Source organism: Jatropha curcas, chromosome 9 (assembly GCF_041381405.1).
Source record: "Jatropha curcas cultivar XTBG-Jc1 chromosome 9, XTBG_Jcur_1.0, whole genome shotgun sequence".
NCBI classification, from domain to species: domain Eukaryota; kingdom Viridiplantae; phylum Streptophyta; class Magnoliopsida; order Malpighiales; family Euphorbiaceae; genus Jatropha; species Jatropha curcas.
In genome coordinates, this window is record NC_143159.1 from 24832844 (window position 1) to 24854198 (window position 21355).

Below are 21355 nucleotides of genomic sequence, written 5' to 3' on the forward strand. Positions count from 1 at the left end.
GCTCTTCATACTTTTCAGAATTTTTGGTGAATTGTGCATGATGGGCTTGTGTTTGTTGATTCTGGTTTGTAAAACAAACTTTCTCAGTGTGACCAAATTGCTTACAAACCTTACATTCAGCTCCAGGTCTGAACCAGCAGTAGTTCTCAATGTGGTTTGTTTTTTTGCAATGTGGACAACGTGGAAATCTGTCCTTCCTCCAATTTTTTTTTGAAATTCTTCTTCATTTTTGGTTGTTGAGTCACTACAAGAGCCTTTTCTCCAAAGGTTTCTTCTTCCCTATAGGCTTTTCTTTGTTCTACAGCTTGTAGAGCATTTGAAAGCACATTCAATGATATTTATGATATATTCCAAGTATCTTGAAGAGAAGAAATCTTGGCTTCAAATTTTTCAGGGAGAGTCACCATAACTTCCTCCACAATTCTTTTCTCTTCTAACTCTTCTCCCAACAATCGAATTTGGTTTACAATTTTCATAACTCTATCAACATAATCTTTCACATTTTCATTGTCCTTCATTTTCAACATTTCAAATTCTTTTCTTAAATTAAATACCTGCATCTATCTAGTTTTTTCAGATCCATGATACTCAATTTTTAACTTCTCCCAAGCTTCATGTGCTGTCTCACATGTCATAATCTTGGTGAAGATAGGATCTGCAACAGCTGCATGGATATAGGACAGAGCTTTTGGAGCCTTGGCAACCTCTTCTTCATGTTGTCTAATCTGCTGAAGGGTGGATTTTGATTAAGAGGTGGAGGTACTCTATTTTCCTCCACATATTGCCATAATCCAAGCCCCTTGAAATAAGCTTTCATCTTCACAGCCCAAACATGGTAGTTTTCCCCATTAAAATGAGGTGGTGAAAGAGACATGCTGCTGGAAGCCATTTGAGGAAAAGCAAATAAACAGAAAATTTCACAAATTCTAGTTTATTTGGTGGCTTTCTCTATGCTTTTCACTCAAACACACACACAGCCCTTCGAGATCAAGATTGCTCTGATACAACTTCTTGGTTTAAAAGAGCAGAAAATTAAGGAAGAGAAGGAAAATTCTGCAGAGAAGGAAAATACGCAGATTTTGTAAGTGTGGAGAAACAAATATTCACATCTCCTTAATTCCATTACAGCATAATGTAAATATTCATACTAAACTTATTCTAAAGTTTGTTCACCAACCTTCCATAAGTCAAGGAAGTTTGTTCACCGAACCTACCTAAAAGCAAGGTAGTTCACCTACTTCTTGACTTCAATAAAGTACAACAAAATTTAAATGACTTTAACAAAATACCTCCAAAAACTATCAACAACACTTGCATCAATTTCTTCAATGGAGCTGTAGCTGTAACTTTAACAGATATGACATCGAGGCAAGGTGGAAGTGGACGTTCACGGAGAGCTCAAAATGAACCAATTTCTGATTCACAGCCACAACAATCAGCACAACCACAACAATCCGCACAACTACTCCTACCACCACAGCTAACAATAGCAACTAACTTAGGTCCATCTAGTTCTACACCAGTCACAAGTACACCATTATCATCATCTACCCCTGCTACTGCAACTGAAGGTATTGGATCCTCAACTGCCTCCACTACAACTACAGGCAATCGAGTAATCCTTCGACTTGTAGGAAACAAGTAAGAATATAAAATATTAAAAAACTCTATTATGTATATATATTTTGATTCTGCAAAATAAAGGTTTTTTATGTACATAAAACTATTGATTGCTTCTTACTTGTTTTAGTTTGGAGCCATATAATTTTGCCAGCAAAATTACTGAATCTTTCATAAAGAAATTGGATCTAGCTGGTTATGAATGGAAGTTTGTGCCTCCAGAAACAAAGAACATATATTGGTAAGAGTTTAAGGTGTTATACTCTATTCTTTTCCTTTCCTTGGACTATATTTTCCTCAAGATATCATATGACTTGTACATTAATAATAGACTATATAATATGACTTGTACATTTTGTGTCTATATTTTTTTTTGTTCTTTATGAATTTAGAAACATTATGTGTGGGATGGGGAGATTGAGGCCTCAGTAAAAAAATTTGGAGTGCAGGCTATAGAACGCTATAGAGGCATGCTTGGTAAATGGCGGAAGAATAAGTCCAAATATATCATATATCCCAAATGATATTTGAAATAGTTGGAAGCCTCATTGGGAGACTCCTGAATTTAAAGTAAAATCTGAAAAATGTTCCAAGAGTTGCCTTACTGAGACTGGTGGCCCAGGTGCTGGTCCTTCAGGACATATAGGAGGCTCTATCGCTCACACAGTACACGCAAAACGTTTGGTATTTTTTTTTTTTTCCTTAATGCAAATTATTTTAATGCTCAGTTATTTATTTTTCCAAGGATAAGGTAATAACTATGGTAAAATTTTAGGAGGTTGAATTATGGAAACCCTCACTTCCACATGAGGTTTTAGCGGTGACACCACTAGAAAGAAGGATCGGCAATTCGTGGACCAAGGTCCAAGAATACATTTGTAAATTGACAATCATTGAAAATTAATATTATTCTTCTAATATTTCAGCAGTTAAAGTGTAAGTACTTATCATTATATGTTTTTATTTCTTTCAGGAGGTTGTTGTATCTAAAGTTCAAACTGAATCTCAATCTGAAGAGGGATCTAGTCAATCACGCTTAGTTGACGCTACTTAGATACACCTTCAAGAAGTTGGCGGCGTTAAGAAGCATCGAGTATATGGTCTCGGTTCACAAGCATCTGTTTTATTTGGTCACTCCAGCACCTCTAGCTCTTTTGCTACATCTCTCCTTCAAGAACAAGATGGTGAAAATATTGATGCTCGAATTCAGGAGATGTTAAATCAACGAATGAAAGAGCTGGAGATGCGATATAAACAGGAGTTGCAATTGCAACAACAGTTGATGCAGGAAAAATTGCAGCAGCAAGTTGCTTGTTCGCACTCATTTCGCACCTACAGTTCCGCCAGCTCCTACTTCACAGCATCTTTCATTACGCACTCCTTCAGATACTCACACTAATGCTCAGGATGATGGTAATATCTAGGTAGACTTTAGTTAATTTGTATTAAAAGATATAAGTTTATCAGTAGCTATGAGACTTACAATTGTTTGTATTTGTGAAAAAATTTATGTTGTCTTGATATTTTATGTATACTTCAAATTATTTAAATGTTAGGCTAACTTTCTCTATTTGATTTTAATTAATTTCATTATAAATGTATAAATTTAAAAATTAGAAATAGGGCAGGATTAAAATATTAAAAATTACGGAATTTTTTCAACTGGATAAATAGAAATGGGGCCGAAAAATACTATATGATTAGAAACGGATTTAGCAACGGAAAATAACTTAGCAAGGGAATTAGAAACAGATTTAGCAACGTAAAATTTTAGAAATACTTTTCCTTAAATGTTAGAAACGGATATCAAAAACGGATAAAAATGAATAGAAACGTAAGTAGCAATGGATTAGCGACTGATGAGAAACAGATTTAAAAACTAATATAGAGATGGAATGGTAATAGATCGGAAATGAAATTCGTTGCTATGAGGTCAGAACATAGAAATGAATTTATGGAAAACTAGCAACGATGTATCCATTGCCATATAGAAATGGATTTAAAATCATTTCTAAACTGATTTAGGGACGCCCCAAGTCGTCACGGACCCGATCCGTTTTTGATCTGTTACAAACAGTTTTAGCAACGGATAGGGCTCATTTTGAAACGGAAAATTCGTTGCTATTTGGCAATTTTCTTGTAGCGTTGATAATAGAAATCACTTTAACTACAATATTAGTATTAGTTACCTAATGCATCAGAGAAAAGAATATATGCACATACACATAAATTCTTAGAATTCAAAATAGAAATATATAGTTCTAGTTTTTTTTTTTCAATTTCCTAAACATTATTTTCTTTTAAGTCAAACAGATTTAAAATATAAGAAAAATAAAATATGAAGAAAATTAAAAATGCCTAATTATCAATAGGCCATTTATTTATTACAATAGAGATATAAATATCTTACTAAATTAAAATGATAGTAGTTACAAATTATTTAGTAACAAAAAAAAAAATAAAAAATTATTGTTAAGAATAAAACTCTTGCAAAACTCATCTAGCTAAGAAATTTGAAATTTGCTAAATAAATAAAACTCTTACAAATTATTTAGTAGTTAAAACGCTTAATTATCTACCGCATTTATGTTAAAAAATATATTTTTTCAATTTATTAAGAAATTTGATAGGCTGAAATAATACTTGTGGTCAAGTGTATTAAGAATAATTCTCCTATAGACTCATCAAATTGGTGAAACCACTTATGATCAAGAGAAATAGAACTCGAGACATCTCACTCTTCACATAAGTGAGAAAACAATTAAATCACGTACGATTGGCTTAAAAAATAATTTTTATAAATATATTTGATCAACTAACAAAATACAATTTTATAATTGATTATGACTAAGATTATTTTAAGATATCCTAAATTTTATTAAATATATATCGAAAATCTTATTATTCATAGTATACTCTCATATTTATATACAAAGTATAGATTATAGATAAGGAATCACTCTAAATACACATTCTAATAGGTTAGAATTGACTACTACTCCGAGTAAACGGTCTTCGGACCAATTAATTAAAAAAAACAAAATTCAAAGTAGGTGGTTTAGCCACACTGACAATTTTATACAGACAATTTTCTCTTAAATTTAAGCCAAACAACAGTCCCAACTGGACAAATATAGAGAATCAATTCAATCAATATGAACAAAGACAGTAAACACGAGTGTCTATGCCCATCTAACTGGGATTGCTATTTCCATATCAGTGAGAATTTCAAAGAAAAGGGAACACAAGCAGCCAAAACATACTGACAACAAGAAATAACTTTATTTGAAAAATGGCATTAAATATACACTTAATTATAAAAATTTAAATTTAGAGCACTTTAATAGAAATTCAAGCATTTATGTTCTTATTATCACTTTTAAATTTAAATTTGCCTTTTCATATCACCTACAATTATGAGCAGTAAAATGACAAAACAAACTTTTCAAAAATTTACTACTCGAACAAAAAAGTGATAAGCCCATCATTTTCTAATAAGTCAACACTCAACAGCACAACTGAAATAATCAAGAGAAAAATATGAAAGAAAGAATACCTGAAAGCATCAATGTATGTTGATATTGTATTGACATCAATACCACAGGCCTTTGCACGTTCTTCTAACAACTCTGGTACATGGATACGTTGAGCCCCCGAAATAATTTCCTCACCTGAAGACGGATGAACAAATAAAATAACATCCCCTCAAGCAAATAAGATGAAGTTACAAATGGAAAAGCAAGTACATGCATCACCAATAGATCACTCCATTTACAAAAGCATGTGATTATATTTCAAAGGGGTTTCAAAGGAAAACTCAAATTATGATTTATCACAATATGCCAGATCTAACAGAACCTTGAAATATAAATAAAACAATGACACAGCACAATCACTCTCTCTACCTCGAATAAAGACATCAAACGAGTTGCTGTACTTTGCATCATCATAGCATGGCATGGTGTAGAAGGGCCTAACAGCCAATGGATAGCGATGAAGAATGTAAAACTCAGTCCCATACCTATAATGAAAAGCAAATAGTCCACTCATTAGCTTTCTCTAAAGCAGGGAATAATGCTTAGGAAATATGGAAAATCACAGAATATTGAATTACTTCTCTAAAACAAGCTGGCCCAATTTTCTCTCTGCTTCTGTATTCAAGTCCCCAAAAGGATCAACTTCCACTCCTGCTTCCTGCACAAAGAAGGCATTGTTAGGAATCAGCTCTGATACCAGTTGTTGGGCATCAGCTCTGATACCACTCGTTGGGCCCTTTCGGCCAATTAAGAGAAAATTAACACAGCGGAAAAGTAAACTTGTGACACACAGAAATTTACGTGGTTCACCCTCAACTGTTTAGGGCTACGTCCACGGGACAAACTCCGAATCATTCTTCCACTATTAACAATAGTAGGTATACAGAGAGTAATATAAAAATAGTGGCACTCACAGTGTTTCCCAAAAACACTCCAAAATAATTTCCTCACTATTTTTCTCTCCCCTCGTTTTAGGAAACCCTTCCTAAAACGAGATAACTCTCGCTAGCTACATTTTCTCTCGTTTTCTGGTGTGTATTGTGTGTTCTGCCTCTGCCTCTATTTATAGGCAGGTTAACGCGTTTAATGAGCCGTGTACAACTTATTCAAGTCACCGCCCATGTACACCAATTCAAAGTCATCACTGTTGAACTGGCTGCTCCTATTTCTTTCTTACTTTCACACATAACACGTTTTGCAGCCAACTTTACTTCCTTCCATTTTTAACTTTAGTTCGTGGGTCCCACTTGAGTGGGCACACAACCACAACAAATCTCCCCCTGCGCACTCAAGTGGGGACGTTAGCCATACTCTCCATCACCCTTGCAGCGAACCGACAGTATTCGATTGTCATAAAGTATCTGATACCGTTCTTGATGAATTCCGAGTTCATTCAAGAATTTCTTCAGTCACAGCAACTCCTTGTGCCTCAGTTGTTAACAGAGCAACATACTTCTGTAATCTTGATTGCCACGACACAGCTCCCCTTGCAAATGTGATTGGATATCCTGAAAATCCACTTCACTGCAGTCCAATGTTCCTTTCCAGGATTTCAAAGAAACCGACTCACTACTCCAACTGAGTGAGCAATGTCTGGCCGTGTACAAACCATGGCATTCATCAAGCTTTTAACTGCTGAAGCATATGGAACCTTTTCCATTCTTCCTTCTCTCCATCCGTAGAAGGGCACTGTTTAGAACTTAATTTAAAGTGATTAGTAAGAGGCAACTAACCGCTTTTGCGTTCTCCATTCTAAACCTTTGAAGTACTTTCTCAATGTACTTCTCCTATGACAACCATAATTTCTTGGCTCTTTGATTCCTTGTAATCTTCATGCCAAGAATCTGTTTTGCTTGTCCCAAGTCTTTCATAGCAAAAGACTTACTTAGCTGTTTCTTCAAGCTAGTAATTCTGACCAACAATCAACATATCAACCACATAGAGCAAAAAAATGTAGTCATCATTAGAGAATTTCTTTATAGAAACACAGTGATCTGAAGTAGTCTTTCTATAGCCATGCTCCCCCATAACAGACTCAAACTTCTTGTAACACTGTCTCAGTGCCTGCTTCAAGCCGTATAAGCTCTTCTTCAGTTTGCAAACACAATCCTCTTTTTCTACGAAACCCTCTGACTACTCCATGTATATTTCTGAGATATCGTCCACCTCAGCAAACACTGGCCCACTCTACTCTGAGTCACTGGCAACCGTGTTATATCTGTCGTCCACCTCTGCAAACACTTGCCCACTTTGCTCTGAGTTGCTGACAACTGTGTTATGTCTCTTGTCCACCTCTGCAAACACTGGCCCACTCTGCTCTGAGTCGCTGGCCACTGGACTTTCTGAGATATCGTCCACCTCTTCAAACACTAGCCCCCTCTGCTCTGAGTCGCTGGCCACCGTGTTATGTCTGCCATCCACCTCTGCAAACACTTGCCCACTCTACTCTGAGTCGCTGGAAACTTTGTTATGTCTGTTGTCCACCTTTGCAAACACTGCCCACTCTGCTCTGAGTCGCTGGCAACTGTGTTATGTCTGTCGTCCACCTTTGCAAAAAATGGCCCACTCTGCTCTGAGTCGCTGGCCACTGTGGACTTTCTGAGATATCATTCACCTCTGCAAACATTGGCCCACTCAACTCTGAGTCACTGGCCATTGGACTTTTTGAGATATCGTCCACCTCAGCAAACTCTAGCCCACTCTGCTCTGAGTCGCTGGCCACTGGACTTTCTGAGATATCATCCACATCTGCAAAACACTGGCCCACTCTACTATGAGTCGCTGGCCACTGTGTTATGTCTATTGTCCACCTCTACAAACACTAGCCCACTCTGCTCTGAGTAGTTAGCAACTGTGTTATGCCTCTTGTCCACCTCTGCAAACACTGGCCCACTCTACTCTGAGTCGCTGGCCACTGGACTTTCTGAGATATCGTCCACCTCTACAAACACTGGTCCACTCTGCTCTGAGTCGCTCGCCACTGGACTTTCTGAGATATCGTCCACCTCTACAAACACTAGCCCACTCTGCTCTGAGTCTCTGGCCACTGTGTTATGTCTATTGTCAACCACTACAAACACTAGCCCACTCTGCTCTGAGTAGCTGGCAACTGTGTTATGCCTCTTGTCCACCTCTGCAAACACTGGCCCACTCTACTCTGAGTCGCTGGCCACTGTGTTATGTCTATTGTCCACCTCTGCAAACACTGGCCCACTCTGCTTTGAGTCGCTGGCCACTGGACTTTCTGAGATAACATCCACATCTGCAAAACACTGGCCCACTCTATTCTGAGTTGCTGGTCACTGTGTTATGTCTATTGTCCACCTCTACAAACACTAGCCCACTCTGCTCTGAGTCGCTGGCAACTGTGTTATGTCTCTTGTCCAGTCTTTTCTTTTACTATGTTGAAGGTGGCATTACGGGAGAGCGTTTAAACGAATAACCCGAAGTGCTTGTCTGTCTAGAAGATTCCAATCTTCTTCCTTCATAGCTTCTCGCTTCGTTCTGAAGAGAGGTTTGAAAAGACCTTTATGATACAGATAATCCTATCTGCATCGTCGAATTTTTTTAATTTTCAACTTTCCTTCATCTGCGGCCATTGCTCCCACTCGAGTCTGACTCCGTGAATAGTACCAGTATATATGAATAGTAACTGTATACGTAAATAGTAACCATACACGTGAATAGTACTATACGTGAAATAGGGCTGGGCTTAACAGTGGGCTTAGCAACAGTAACGCCAATAGTAACTATTCACCATCAACCGCGAGTTACTATTTTACTATTCATCACTAAGTCGATTCTGCAACGTCTTTTCGAACGGACTGCACCAATGGACTCGACGTAATTTTCTCGTCGTGTGGTATATTTATTTTCAAAATATATCCACGGATCCAGTACCGCTATCTGACCGGCTGGACCTGCCGAAACCTTCAGCTCTGATACCACTTGTTAGGAATCAGCTCTGATACCAGTTGTTGGGCATCAGCTCTGATACCACTCGTTGGGCCCTTTCGACCAATTAAGAAAAAATTATCGCAGCGGAAAAGTAAACTTGTGACACAGAAATTTACGTGGTTCACCCTCAACTGTTTAGGGCTACGTCCACGGGACAAACTCCGAATCATTCTTCCACTATTAACAATAGTAGGTACACAGAGAGTAATATAAAAATAGTGGCACTCACAGTGTTTCCCAAAAACACTCCAAAATAATTTCCTTACTATTTTTCTCTCCCCTCGTTTTAGGAAACCCTTCCTAAAACGAGATAACTCTCGCTAGCTACATTTTCTCTCATTTTCTGGTGTGTATTGTGTGTTCTGCCTCTGCCTCTATTTATAGGCAGGTTAACACGTTTAATGAGCCGTGTACAACTTATTCAAGTCACCGCCCATGTACACCAATTCAAAGCCATCACTGTTGAACTGGCTGCTCCTATTTCTTTCTTACTTTCACACATAACACGTTTTGCAGCCAACTTTACTTCCTTCCGTTTTTAACTTTAGTTCGTGGGTCCCACTTGAGTGGGCACACAACCACAACAGGCACAACTATAAAACTTGCAAAACTTTCCAACCAGCACAAGTGATAATGCAGTGGTCTTATAACGAATATTAACCATCTCGCATTTAAAGATCAACTATATTAATTGCCAAATGCTTTATTCTTGTCAAGCACCATCACAGCCAAACTATTTCTCAAATATACATCAATGCACTCCAATAAACAGAGCACAGACATGGATGGAAAACACTCGAGATGGAAAACAAATGCAGGGGAAGTGTTTCAAATCCATCTATAACTATAAAACGCTAGATAAATTTGGTACTGACTTTTGAGATGGATAATTAATCAATTGTGAGACCATCTGATCTGAAATCTGCATCTCCCATCAAATTGATCAACACAACCAAACCTAATTTTGCATCAGTTTCGTGTATAAACATGATATTTAATTTCTAAACTTACTAAATATCTGTATATAAAACCACCAAAAGACACTACAAGGCAGGGAGGAAGAAGCAACGAAAATAGATTTACTGAAATTAAATAATTTAATCAGAAGTAAAAAATGAAGTTCTGCTCGTTACATGAGAAGTCCAAATGTAGAAATCCCCAACAGCAATAAAAACTTTCAAACTAAAAAAGAAAATAAAAAGACATACTCAGAAGTGATTCTGAGGTACTAGATGATGTTAATTTGTAGAACAAATAGGCTATAAACATGCAGAAGATGTTGGCCAGAGTAAGAGTAGAAAAGATATATGCCAGCTATTTTTTCCTTAACTCCATTTTTCACAGATCAATTCTTTAGGAGATTATGGTGATACTATGTATTATTAAAATAATTAACAAAAGTAAAATACATGACAGCTTATTTCGCAAGTGTACGAATCGCCACAAGTAATATATGATGAGTAGAGTATCGTATCCACAGGGATTGTAATCTAAGTACCAAAATTATGTTATCTTGTTATTATTTAAACGATGATTGAGGAAATTGTTTGTAGAAATTAAATTTAACAAGTAAAAATAAGAAGTTAAGCAAGCAATTATTGATTAAAGAAATCAAGGAAGTAAAATTACTAGGGGTTTTGATTTCACTTAACTCTATCCAATTTATTTCATTAGTTCATTGATCAATTTAATTATTCAAGTAGGGGAAACAACCCAAAAATCACTAACAAGCTCTCCTGATGTATTGTTAGCTATTTTAACCCGGTCTAATTACCTATCTTCCAATAGCGCAATCAAACATGAATTAAATCATTAAGTTTTATGGTTTGTTTGGTGAATTCATAACCTAAGGTCATTAACTTATGAAAACCCCCCATGAGTCAAACCGTATAGCTTCCGCATCAAGTTATTATTCTCATGTGTTTTATTAACCTTTTCATATCAAAGATCCTTCTTCCAATAGTGATAATTGAAATAAATCAATCTAGGGGAAAATTCTGCCTAGAAGCATTAAGTTCATTAATAAATCATAACTTGAATAAGGAAAAATAAATCTAATTGCATAAATTGAAAAAGAGATTAAGCTACATCAAACCCCCTAGTATAAGAGTTTAGTTACACATAGTACTTAAATAAAACTCAACAATACTTGATAAATATTCCATAATCAATAAAGATAATGAAAGAAATAAACAAGATTAAGAGTTTAGAAATAAGAACTAGTGATGAATTGCTTGGATGGCTTCCTTGAAACTTTGCACAACTCTTGAATACTTAACTTCTAAAGAAAATAAAACTATGTACAAGACTATAAAATGAGAGAAAGAAAGAGTGGAGTGTAGTGTGTGAGATGGATTGGGAATAACGTGTGGGATGAACTCTACTCTTCTTTTTCAAGACTTCTTTGAGATAGGATTCCACATGGTTTAATGATCAAAGTCTTCTTTTGTTAGGTTGTAAAGCTCCCTTTTAGGTCTCCATGTTCTTCAATCATGACTTACCCATGTGCATAGATTGGACCTTGGTTTGCATGTGAGGAAAGTTGTCCAAGATTGGCTCCATAAATTGGTGGAAGTTGGTTGGCAACTTTTGACTAAGTTTAGGATTCCTTGCTTGGCACGGGCGTGCACTCCTTTGGAAGTCTTATGCAATAACAACACGGGCGTGCTGATTAGCACGGGCACTGTAGCACGGGCGTGCTGATTAGCACGGTCTGGGGCGTGCACTCCTCTGGAAGTCTTATGTAATGACAGCACGGGCACTGTAGCACGGGCACTGTAGCACGGGCGTGCTACTGTAGCACGGGCGTGCTTAATGAATTTTTACCTCATTTTTGTCCTTTTCTTGCAAAACCCTACATTTTTCCTCAGAATCAAGTGAGTTATGTTTTAAGGAAGCTTTTAAATAAAAATATATCAATATTACATAAAAACTAATTTAAATAAATTAAAAGTAATAGAAATTTTAATCAAAATCACAATAAAAATACTATAAAAATAACACTTATCAATACACAAAGCATGGACATGTTAATTTGTGCAACTATTTATCCACTTACCTTGAGCATTTGGATCCCTTCTTCAAATCTTAGTCGTAGAGTCTTTCGCAGGCACTGCATATTGAGAAAATGTCAACAATCAGATTTATCATGAGGGATTTTGGCCATTGTAAATTTGATGTTCAGGAAGTTGCACTTATTAATTCTTTCCAAAGGGAGATCTAATGCTCACAAAGTTACAATTCTTAGATTCTCAATGATACTAGCAATTACCAATCAAATATCATAAAAAAAAAAAAAAAAAGCAATGATAATTCTGGAAGTTGCCAAGAATGTTGACCTTTAACGGTTCAAAGGGATATTGCCTTCGAATAGCCTCAAGTTCCTTCTTGCAGTTCTCATTCAAATAGTCGAATATGGAGACAAATAATCGATCAACAACATCCATTACCTGCATAAAGAAAACTTAATTTAACCGCAAAACACTAAACAGTATTAAGAGCTAATGCCAGGCAAAAAAGAGACGAACCTACCTCAAAATAGTGCCTTTTAATCTCCATTTCAACATCAAGACCAACAAACTCACAGAGATGCCTATGAGTGTAAGAGTCCTCTGCTCTGAAAACAGGACCAATCTCAAACACACGCTCAAAGTCACCACAGATAGCCATTTGCTTGTGAAGCTGAGGTGACTGTGCCAAACATGCAGCTTGTCCTTTGTAGTCCAGCTTAAATACTGCAGAACCACCTTCACTAGAGCCAGCAATCAACTTTGGAGTGTGTATTTCACGAAAGTCTTCTGATTTTAAAAATGTCCTAAATATCTACACATTGATACAACTTGTTTCAGAAGGATGTTTAGCAAGTAGAAATGCCAGTCATTAACCAAAAAAAAAAAAAAAGGAGTACGCGCGCGTGTGTGTGAGAGAGAGGAGGGAGAGAGGGATCGATCAGGGGTAGAAGGAGAGGGCATGGAGTTTAAGCCTGACACATAGAGCTCTACTGCTCTAGCATATTCACTACCAACAATAGAGATTAATGAAATATGGGACAAAATATCAGCTCTGTTTTTTAAGTGCACAACTGCTTGTGTTTCTGAATATAAACATGATCAGAGACTTTTATAAGATAACAAATTAGATAAAGAAGAAGATTAAAAGTACGAAGCTCATGAAAGATGATCACATTTTTATATTTGTATTTTCAGGAGAGAAAGAAAATCCAAATGCGCTACACAAAGGGATCACCCTGGAATTAAAAACAAAAAAAAAAATGTTTCATTCACTAAGTTTTTTGTGAACTAATGATTTGATTATTTACATAAAACAATAGTAAAGTACAAATTAGTCTCAAGAACAAATGACCAGGATACTGAAGCAGGGGGCCTTTTTATTACATGATCAAACACATAGTAATCATATATTTATACAATATTGGATCATTCGAAAGGCAATTCATAATCTCAACCAATTTCTTTCAGCCAACCAAGCCATTATACAAATTTCAAGTCATCAAAAAGAAAAGGAATTAAACAATATGAGAAAGATGGTAGCAGGAAAAAATATTTGTGAAAACAAAATTATATTTTTATTCAAAAGAACTACTCCAGGGAGTAGACTAATTTTGACTATTAGAAACAGATGACTAGTCAAGAACATTGGCACTAAAATATATGAAGTTCAAGAATTTACTAACTATGAAGCTTACAGCTTTCTTGTTTAAAATTTTACATGCCTTCAAAAAAAATATTCCAAGAAATGACTACGTGGAAGATTCTAGGAGGGTGGTTAAATATGCTCAAGGCATTCCATTAGCTGTTAAAGTTTTAGGCTCTAATTGAAATGGAAAGAGCATATTAGAATGAGAAGATGAGTTGGAGAAATTGAAAGGTAAATCTGATGAAAAAATAAATAAAATATTGAGAAGTTATGGACTGAAAGAGAATGAGAAAGAAATACTTCTTGATATTGCATGCCTTAAAGATGAAGATAAAGATTGTACAGCAAACATATCGGATATGCCTGGTTCAAAAATTAGAATAAGAAAGATCGTATAGCAAATATATTGGATATGCCTGGTTCAAATATATAAAACCACCAAAAGACACTACAAGGCAGGGAGGAAGAAGCAACGAAAATAGATTTACTGAAATTAAATAATTTAATCAGAAGTAAAAAATGAAGTTCTGCTCGTTACATGAAAAGTCCAAATGTAGAAATCCCCAACAGCAATAAAAACTTTCAAACTAAAAAAGAAAATAAAAAGACATACTCAGAAGTGATTCTGAGGTACTAGATGATGTTAATTTGTAGAACAAATAGGCTATAAACATGCTGAAGATGTTCGCCAGAGTAAGAGTAGGAAAGATATATGCCAGCTATTTTTTCCTTAACTCCATTTTTCACAGATCAATTCTTTAGGAGATTATGGTGATACTATGCATTATTAAAATAATTAACATAAGTAAAATACACAAAGCATGGACATGTACATTTGTGCAACTATTTATCCACTAAATAACGTTTTGACTCGATACATAAGTAAATTTGATAATCAGATTTATCAAATACTATGCATCCTTCTTCAAATCTTAGTCGTAGAGTCTTTCGCAGGTACTGCATATTGAGAAAGTGTCAACAATCAGATTTATCATTAGGGATTGTGGCCATTGTAATTTTGATGTTCAGGAAGTTGCACTTGTTAATTCTTTCCAAAGGGAGATCTAATGCTCATAAAGTTACAATTCTTAGATTCCCAATGATACTAGTAATTACCAATCAAATATCATTAAAAAAAAAAAAAAAAGCAGTGATAATTCTGGAAGTTGCCAAGAATGTTGACCTTTAACGGTTCAAAGGGATATTGCCTTCGAATAGCCTAAAGTTCCTTCTTGCAGTTCTCATTCAAATAGTCGAATATCGAGACAAATAATCGATCAACAATATCCATTACCTGCATAAAGAAAACTTAATTTAACCGCAAAATACTGAACAGCATTAAGAGCTAATGCCAGGCAAAAAAGAGACGAACCTACCTCAAAATAGTGCATTTTAATCTCCATTTCAACATCAAGACCAACAAACTCACAGAGATGCCTATGAGTGTAAGAATCCTCTGCTCTGAAAACAGGACCAATCTCAAACCCACGCTCCAAGTCACCACAGATAGCCATTTGCTTGTGAAGCTGAGGTGATTGTGTTGAGATTTGTCTATTAAAGAGATAGATTTGTTTATCTCCTCCTTCTTTGTAAGAATCCTATAGTTTATCTCCTATAGTTTAGGAACTGATGTATTATATATTAGAGAGGTCATTCCTTGTAACAGTAAGTTGATATAGAATGAAATTGTGAAATTTAACTGGGTATCAGAGCAGAGGAATTGTCTCTGAAATTGTCAAATCTGTAACAATGACGGATATCTCTAAATCAACTCCTGCTCAGGTGGTCACAACTAATGGAAATGCACATCGTTGAACGAGAGAAACTCTCGTTTATTAGAGGGAAGAAGGATCCACCGTCAGAGGAAGATCCAGAATATGAAGCATGGTATGGTGCAAATCAAAAGGTCAAGAGATGGCTCTTGATGTCTATGAAACCAGAAATCATGAAGAGATATCTCAGGTTACCTACAGCTCGAGGAATATGGGAAGCGTTGTCTAAAGCCTTCTATGATGGAAGTGATGAACTGCAAGTATTTGCTTTGAATCAAAGGGCCTTTGCAGCAAGACAGAGAAGTCGACCCCTAACAGAATACTATGGTGAACTGATTGAGATCTTTAGGGAATTGGACCATCGTGACAAGATTGTTATGAAGGACCCTGGAGATGTGGAGTTGTATGACAAGTCTACTGAAAGGCTGAGAGTACATATCTTCTTAGCTGGATTAGATGATGATCTAGAACAAGTCCGAGGAGAAATTCTAAGAAAGGATATTGTACCTGACTTGGAAGAGTGCTATGCTTTGATCAGAAGGGAAACTTTACGTCGTACAACTCTCAAAATAGAGACATCAAACGATGATGCTACTGTCTTGATAGCAAAGAACCGCACAAAACAATTCAGGGGCTCCAAACAGAATAATTACACATGTACTCAGTGTAATAATCCCGGCCACACCAAAGAACGTTGCTTTGAGATTATAGGGTATCCTGAATGGTGGGATCACAACAAAGCACCTAGGAGAAAGTCTAAAGCACCCCCTGCGCTGGCTGTTACTACTGCTGATGAAAGCAAAGCATTGGCCACAACCACAGGAAGTGATGATCAAGGTGGTAAGGCTTGCACTTTAAAAACTTTAAATAGGACATGGATAATTGATTCTGCTTGCACTGATCATGTAACATTTGATGCTAGACAAATTAAAAATCTTAAACACTCATCTTTATCAAATATATCCACTGCAGATGGCAGAGAATCCTCTATCATTGGCCAAGGAACTGTTACTCTTTCACATGAATTAAATCTTGATACTGTTCTTGTTGTTCCATCCTTAAAATACAATCTTTTATCTGTCTCCCAAATAACCAAAGCTTTATTATGTGTTGTGATTTTTTGGCTTGACTCTTGTGTGTTTAAGGATATTCGAACAAGGAGGACGATTGGGTGTGGTATTAGACGAGGAAGACTATATTATTTGGATCTGAAAAAAAAGACTCAGACAGATTGGGGAGATCTTTAGCAGTTGATTCAAATAATGAAGGAGATATTCAGTTGTGGCATCGACGTCTAGGACATTTATCATTTGGTTATATTAAAAGGCTGTTTTCAGATCATTTTTTAGATATAAACATTTCATCTTTGTATTGTGATGTTTGTGAACTTGCAAAGAGTCATAGAACATCGTTTCCTTCAAATTCAAATAAAAGTCCATTGCCTTTTATGATTATTCATTCAGATGTATGGGGTCCGTCTAAAATTTCAACTTTAGGAGGATCACAGTGGTTTGTTACATTTATTGATGATTGTACAAGAATGACCTGGCTTTGCATGATGAAATCCAAGAGTGAAGTTGGCAAGTTATTTAAAACATTTTGCAAAATGATTGAAACACAGTATAAAGGAAAGGTTCAAGTTTTGAGAAGTGATAATGGAGGAGAATACATGTAGTCAGAACTTCAATCTTTTTTAGCGGATCGAGGAATTATTCACCAACGCACCTGCCCTAATACTCCATAGCAGAATGGAGTAGCAGAACGAAAAAATCGTCATTTGTTAGAAGTAGTCAGGGCTGCTCTAATTGAAGCTCAAATGCCGGCATGTTATTGGGGTGAAGCGCTTTCATATGCGGTCTACTGTATCAATCGGAGTCCCTCCAAGACCCTTGAATATAGCACACCAATTAAATGTCTGATGGATACTGTAGTAAGTCCTAAAATTGCAGATTTAACTCCTCGGGTGTTTGGATGTGTAGCCTATGTTCATTTGTCTAAAAGGGAACGGAGTAAACTAGCACCGCGAGCTGAGAAATGTGTGTTTCTTGGCTATCCTCCTCATCAAAAGGGATATCGATGCTATAATCCTCAAACAAGTAGGATGTTTGTTACTATGGATGTTGTATTCCATGAAAATGTTATGTTTTTCAGACAAGAGCCTGAAATTCAGGGGAAGTGCCATGATGAAGTTCAAACTCTTGTATATGATGAAAGTGAAAGTAACAGTAAAAGCAAATCAATTTTTCTTGTACCTAATCACACGGAAGAAGAAGTGCTTGAACCAGATCATACGGAAGAAATGCTTGAATCGAATCCCACGGACGAAGTGGAGCATGAGCCAGATCATACAGAAGAAGTGCTTGAACCGAATCATACGGACGAAGTGGAACATGAAGACACACCAAACTAATCGTCCTCCCAATAGATAGTCATATCAAGAAGAAAGCTGCCAAATCGCAGTACTGGAGGTATTCCAAAGGCTACCTATGAACCTGAACTTTCTAATAAAGCCAAGTACCCTATGATTAATTTTACCTCTAATTTGTCTACATCAAACATTGCATTTATGAATCAATTGTCTAGTGTATCAATTCCTAATAGTGTACAGGAGGCTCTAGCTGATCCAAGATGGAAGGAAGCGATGAATGAAGAAATGAAGTCCTTACAAAAGAATAAAACATGGGATGTGGTTGAATGTCCAGCCGGAAAGAAACCTGTAGGCTGTCGTTAGGTATATACAATAAAGTATAATGCAGACGGTTCCATTGAAAGGCTCAAGGCGAGATTAGTTGCAAAGGGATATACTCAATCATATGGTATTGATTATACGAAGACATTTGCTCCAATTGCCAAGATGAATATTGTTCGAGTTTTGCTGTCATTAGCGGCAAATCGAGACTGGCCATTAAAACAATTTGACGTGAAGAATGCTTTCTTACACGGAGAACTATCTGAGGAGGTTTATATGGATTTGCCAGAAGGATGCTTGAATGAAAATTCAAAAGGCACAAAGGTTTGTAAATTAAAAAGGGCACTGTATGGTTTGAAGCAATCACCACGAGCCTGGTTCAGAAGGTTCACACAATCAATGACAACTTTCGGTTATCGACAGAGTAACCAAGAGCACACTTTATTCTTTAAAAGGAACAATGGAAAAATTACAGCGCTCATTATTTATGTCGATAATATGATAGTTACAGGAGATGATCCGGAAGAAAGAAGAAGGTTGCAAGAACATTTATCAAGAGATTTCGAAATGAAGGATCTTGGTTGTTTAAAATACTTCCTAGGAATTGAGGTTTCAAGATCAAAAGCAGGAATCTTCTTGAACCAACGAAAATATGCATTGGATTTGTTGAAGGAGACAGGAATGACAGGATGTAAACCAGCAAATACTCCAATAGAAGGAGGATTGAAGTTGTGTGTGGAAGAAGATCAAACTCCAACTGACAAAGGACAATTTCAGAGATTGGTAGGGAAATTGATGTATCTCTCACATACAAGGCCAGATTTAGCATATGCTTTGAGTACGATCAGTCAATTTATGCATAATCCGGGTAAACAACATATGGATGCAGTAACACATATCTTGAGGTACATAAAAGCTGCACCAGGAAAGGGAATTTTGTTCCGGAAAAACTCAACTGAGCAAGAAATTCAAATTTACACAGATGCTGATTGGGCAGGTGACATTGGTGATAGAAAATCTACATCTGGATATTTTACATTCATAGAAGGGAATCTTGTCACATGGAGAAGTAAGAAACAGAATGTGGTAGCTAGATCGTCTGCTGAAGCTGAACTTAGAGGAGTTGTACTTGGACTTTGTGAAGGATTATGGATAAATCTTCTTCTTGGAGATTTAGGATTTGCATCTGCTCGTCCAATTAGCTTGTACTGTGATAACAAAGCAGCATGTGATATTGCCCATAATCCTATACAACATGACGGGATGAAACACGTGGAGGTAGATAGATTTTTTATCAAGGAAAAGCTGGATAATAATGCCTTAAAGGTTCATAAGATTCAGTCTGAAAACCAATTAGCAGACATTCTTACTCAAGCAGTGACAAGTCAGATTTTCTTAAAATGTCGTGACAAGTTGGGAATGTGGGATATTCATTCACCAACTTGAGGGGAAGTGTTGAGATTTGTCTATTAAAGAGATAGATTTGTTTTTTTTTTTTGTATTTAGAGAATGTATATCCTTAGAATATCTGATATACTTGATTTGTGTAATCCTCCTTCTTTTACGTTGTTTATCTCCTATAGTTTAGGAACTGATGTATTATATATTAGAGAGGTCATTCCTTGTAACAGTAAGTTGATATAGAATGAAATTGTGAAATTTAACTGATTGTGCCAAACATGCAGGTTGCCATTTGTAGTCCAGCTTAAATACTGCAGAACCGCCTTCACTAGAGCCAGCAATCAACTTTGGCGTGTGTATTTCACGAAAGTCTTCTGATTTTAAAAATATCCTAAATATCTGCACATTGATACAACTTGTCTCAGAAGGATGTTTAGCAAGTAGAAATGCCAATTATTGACAATAAAAAAAATTCAACAAAAAGAAAATACATGCTAGAGAGAGAGAGAAAGGGATAGGTCAGGAGTAGAAGGAGAGGGCAATTGGAGTTTATGCCTGACACAGCTCTACACTGCTCTAGCATATTCATTACCAACAATTTTCTTTTTGCTCATTCCCTCTAGCATAATGTATCATACAATTTCTTTTTTTTTTATATATAGCCAGTTAAAATAGGGATATTTAGTATTATTAAATTAAATCATAATTATTTTTTTATTTATTCCTGTGTTTTTCTATTTATTTGTACTTATACATACTAGTTTAATTTTTAAGTTGTCCAATGTAAGTTATTCATATATACTCATTGTTTAAATATTAATAATTTGTTATCATAATAAAATATTTAGTCCTTAAAATTTTTAATGAGTTAAGATATATAGAGTTCTGATATTAATCCTTGTAATAATAAATCCATATAGTAGATAAGTTATTTTGATATCAGAATTCCTATTACCAGCTATAAAATAAATCTTCTCATTTAACTAGTTCTCTGCATGTCTCGGAAATAAAATTAAAAATGCTTCAATGGATGTACCAGCAACTCAAAGGATTTTTCGAGTGTGAAGTTTCCGTTTGGGACATGGGAGAAGAATAAGCCTTCTCGGTTTCCCTCAATTGCTCTCTCATAATGGTCTAGGTCACCCAAGGGGTGTTTTGGTCTTTTCACATGATTTTAATGTCTAAAACCATATAATTTGGACAGAGGGATCTTTTAATAAATGGAGGTAAGAGTGAGGGATGAGTTAAATATTATATTAAATATCGAAGACTACTTAAATAATTATGATAAACCTAAGAGACTAAATAATTATTTTTCCAACAATTAATTAATATTATTGAGCTCAGGGCCACAATAAGAGCATTTCCAAAGGGACAAATTATATATATACTAAAACAAAATCCAAAGCCACTGTTCATAGAATATTGTTATACCAATTTAATCAAGTCTTTTTTTTTTACAATTCCCATTTTACCCTTCTTCTTTGTATCGGTTATTTACAGACAAAACGCTACTTCACATTCTCTAAATTCCACCGATCACAATCTCTTCCTTTTTCCTTGCCGACTTCACCTTCTCTTCTTTTCTATTTCTATGAACTGCTTCTAGATTATACATCCTTTTTTGGTAATGTTCTTTTTTATTTGCATTTAATTCTCTTTTTAATTTGTATTGTTTTCTTTTTTTCTTTTGTAAGAAACTTAAAAACACTTGGGGCAGAGAT

At 35.9% G+C, this 21355-nt stretch overlaps 1 protein-coding gene and 2 long non-coding RNA genes across 3 annotated transcripts; 1 reads left to right on the forward strand and 2 right to left on the reverse strand.

Annotated features, from left to right (window-relative positions):
* The first annotated feature begins 1709 nt into the window (after window positions 1–1709).
* LOC149493888 (uncharacterized) lies at window positions 1710–2821 on the forward strand. Its single transcript, XR_016322707.1, has 3 exons — window positions 1710–2304; window positions 2396–2482; window positions 2594–2821. It is a non-coding gene; the product is annotated as an uncharacterized LOC149493888 (long non-coding RNA).
* A 2255-nt stretch (window positions 2822–5076) lies between these two features.
* On the reverse strand, window positions 5077–14604 carry LOC105640246 (aspartate--tRNA ligase 2, cytoplasmic). The gene is made up of 7 exons (XM_089726382.1): window positions 14584–14604; window positions 12645–12935; window positions 12452–12562; window positions 12172–12225; window positions 5735–5814; window positions 5526–5641; window positions 5077–5291 (listed from the first exon to the last, which is right to left on the reverse strand). Exons 1-7 carry the CDS (start codon window positions 14602–14604, stop codon window positions 5077–5079), a joined length of 888 nt encoding a protein of 295 aa, XP_089582508.1.
* An 84-nt stretch (window positions 14605–14688) lies between these two features.
* LOC149493889 (uncharacterized) lies at window positions 14689–15303 on the reverse strand. Its single transcript, XR_016322718.1, has 3 exons — window positions 15146–15303; window positions 14953–15063; window positions 14689–14726 (listed from the first exon to the last, which is right to left on the reverse strand). It is a non-coding gene; the product is annotated as an uncharacterized LOC149493889 (long non-coding RNA).
* Between the last annotated feature and the right edge of the window lie 6052 nt (window positions 15304–21355).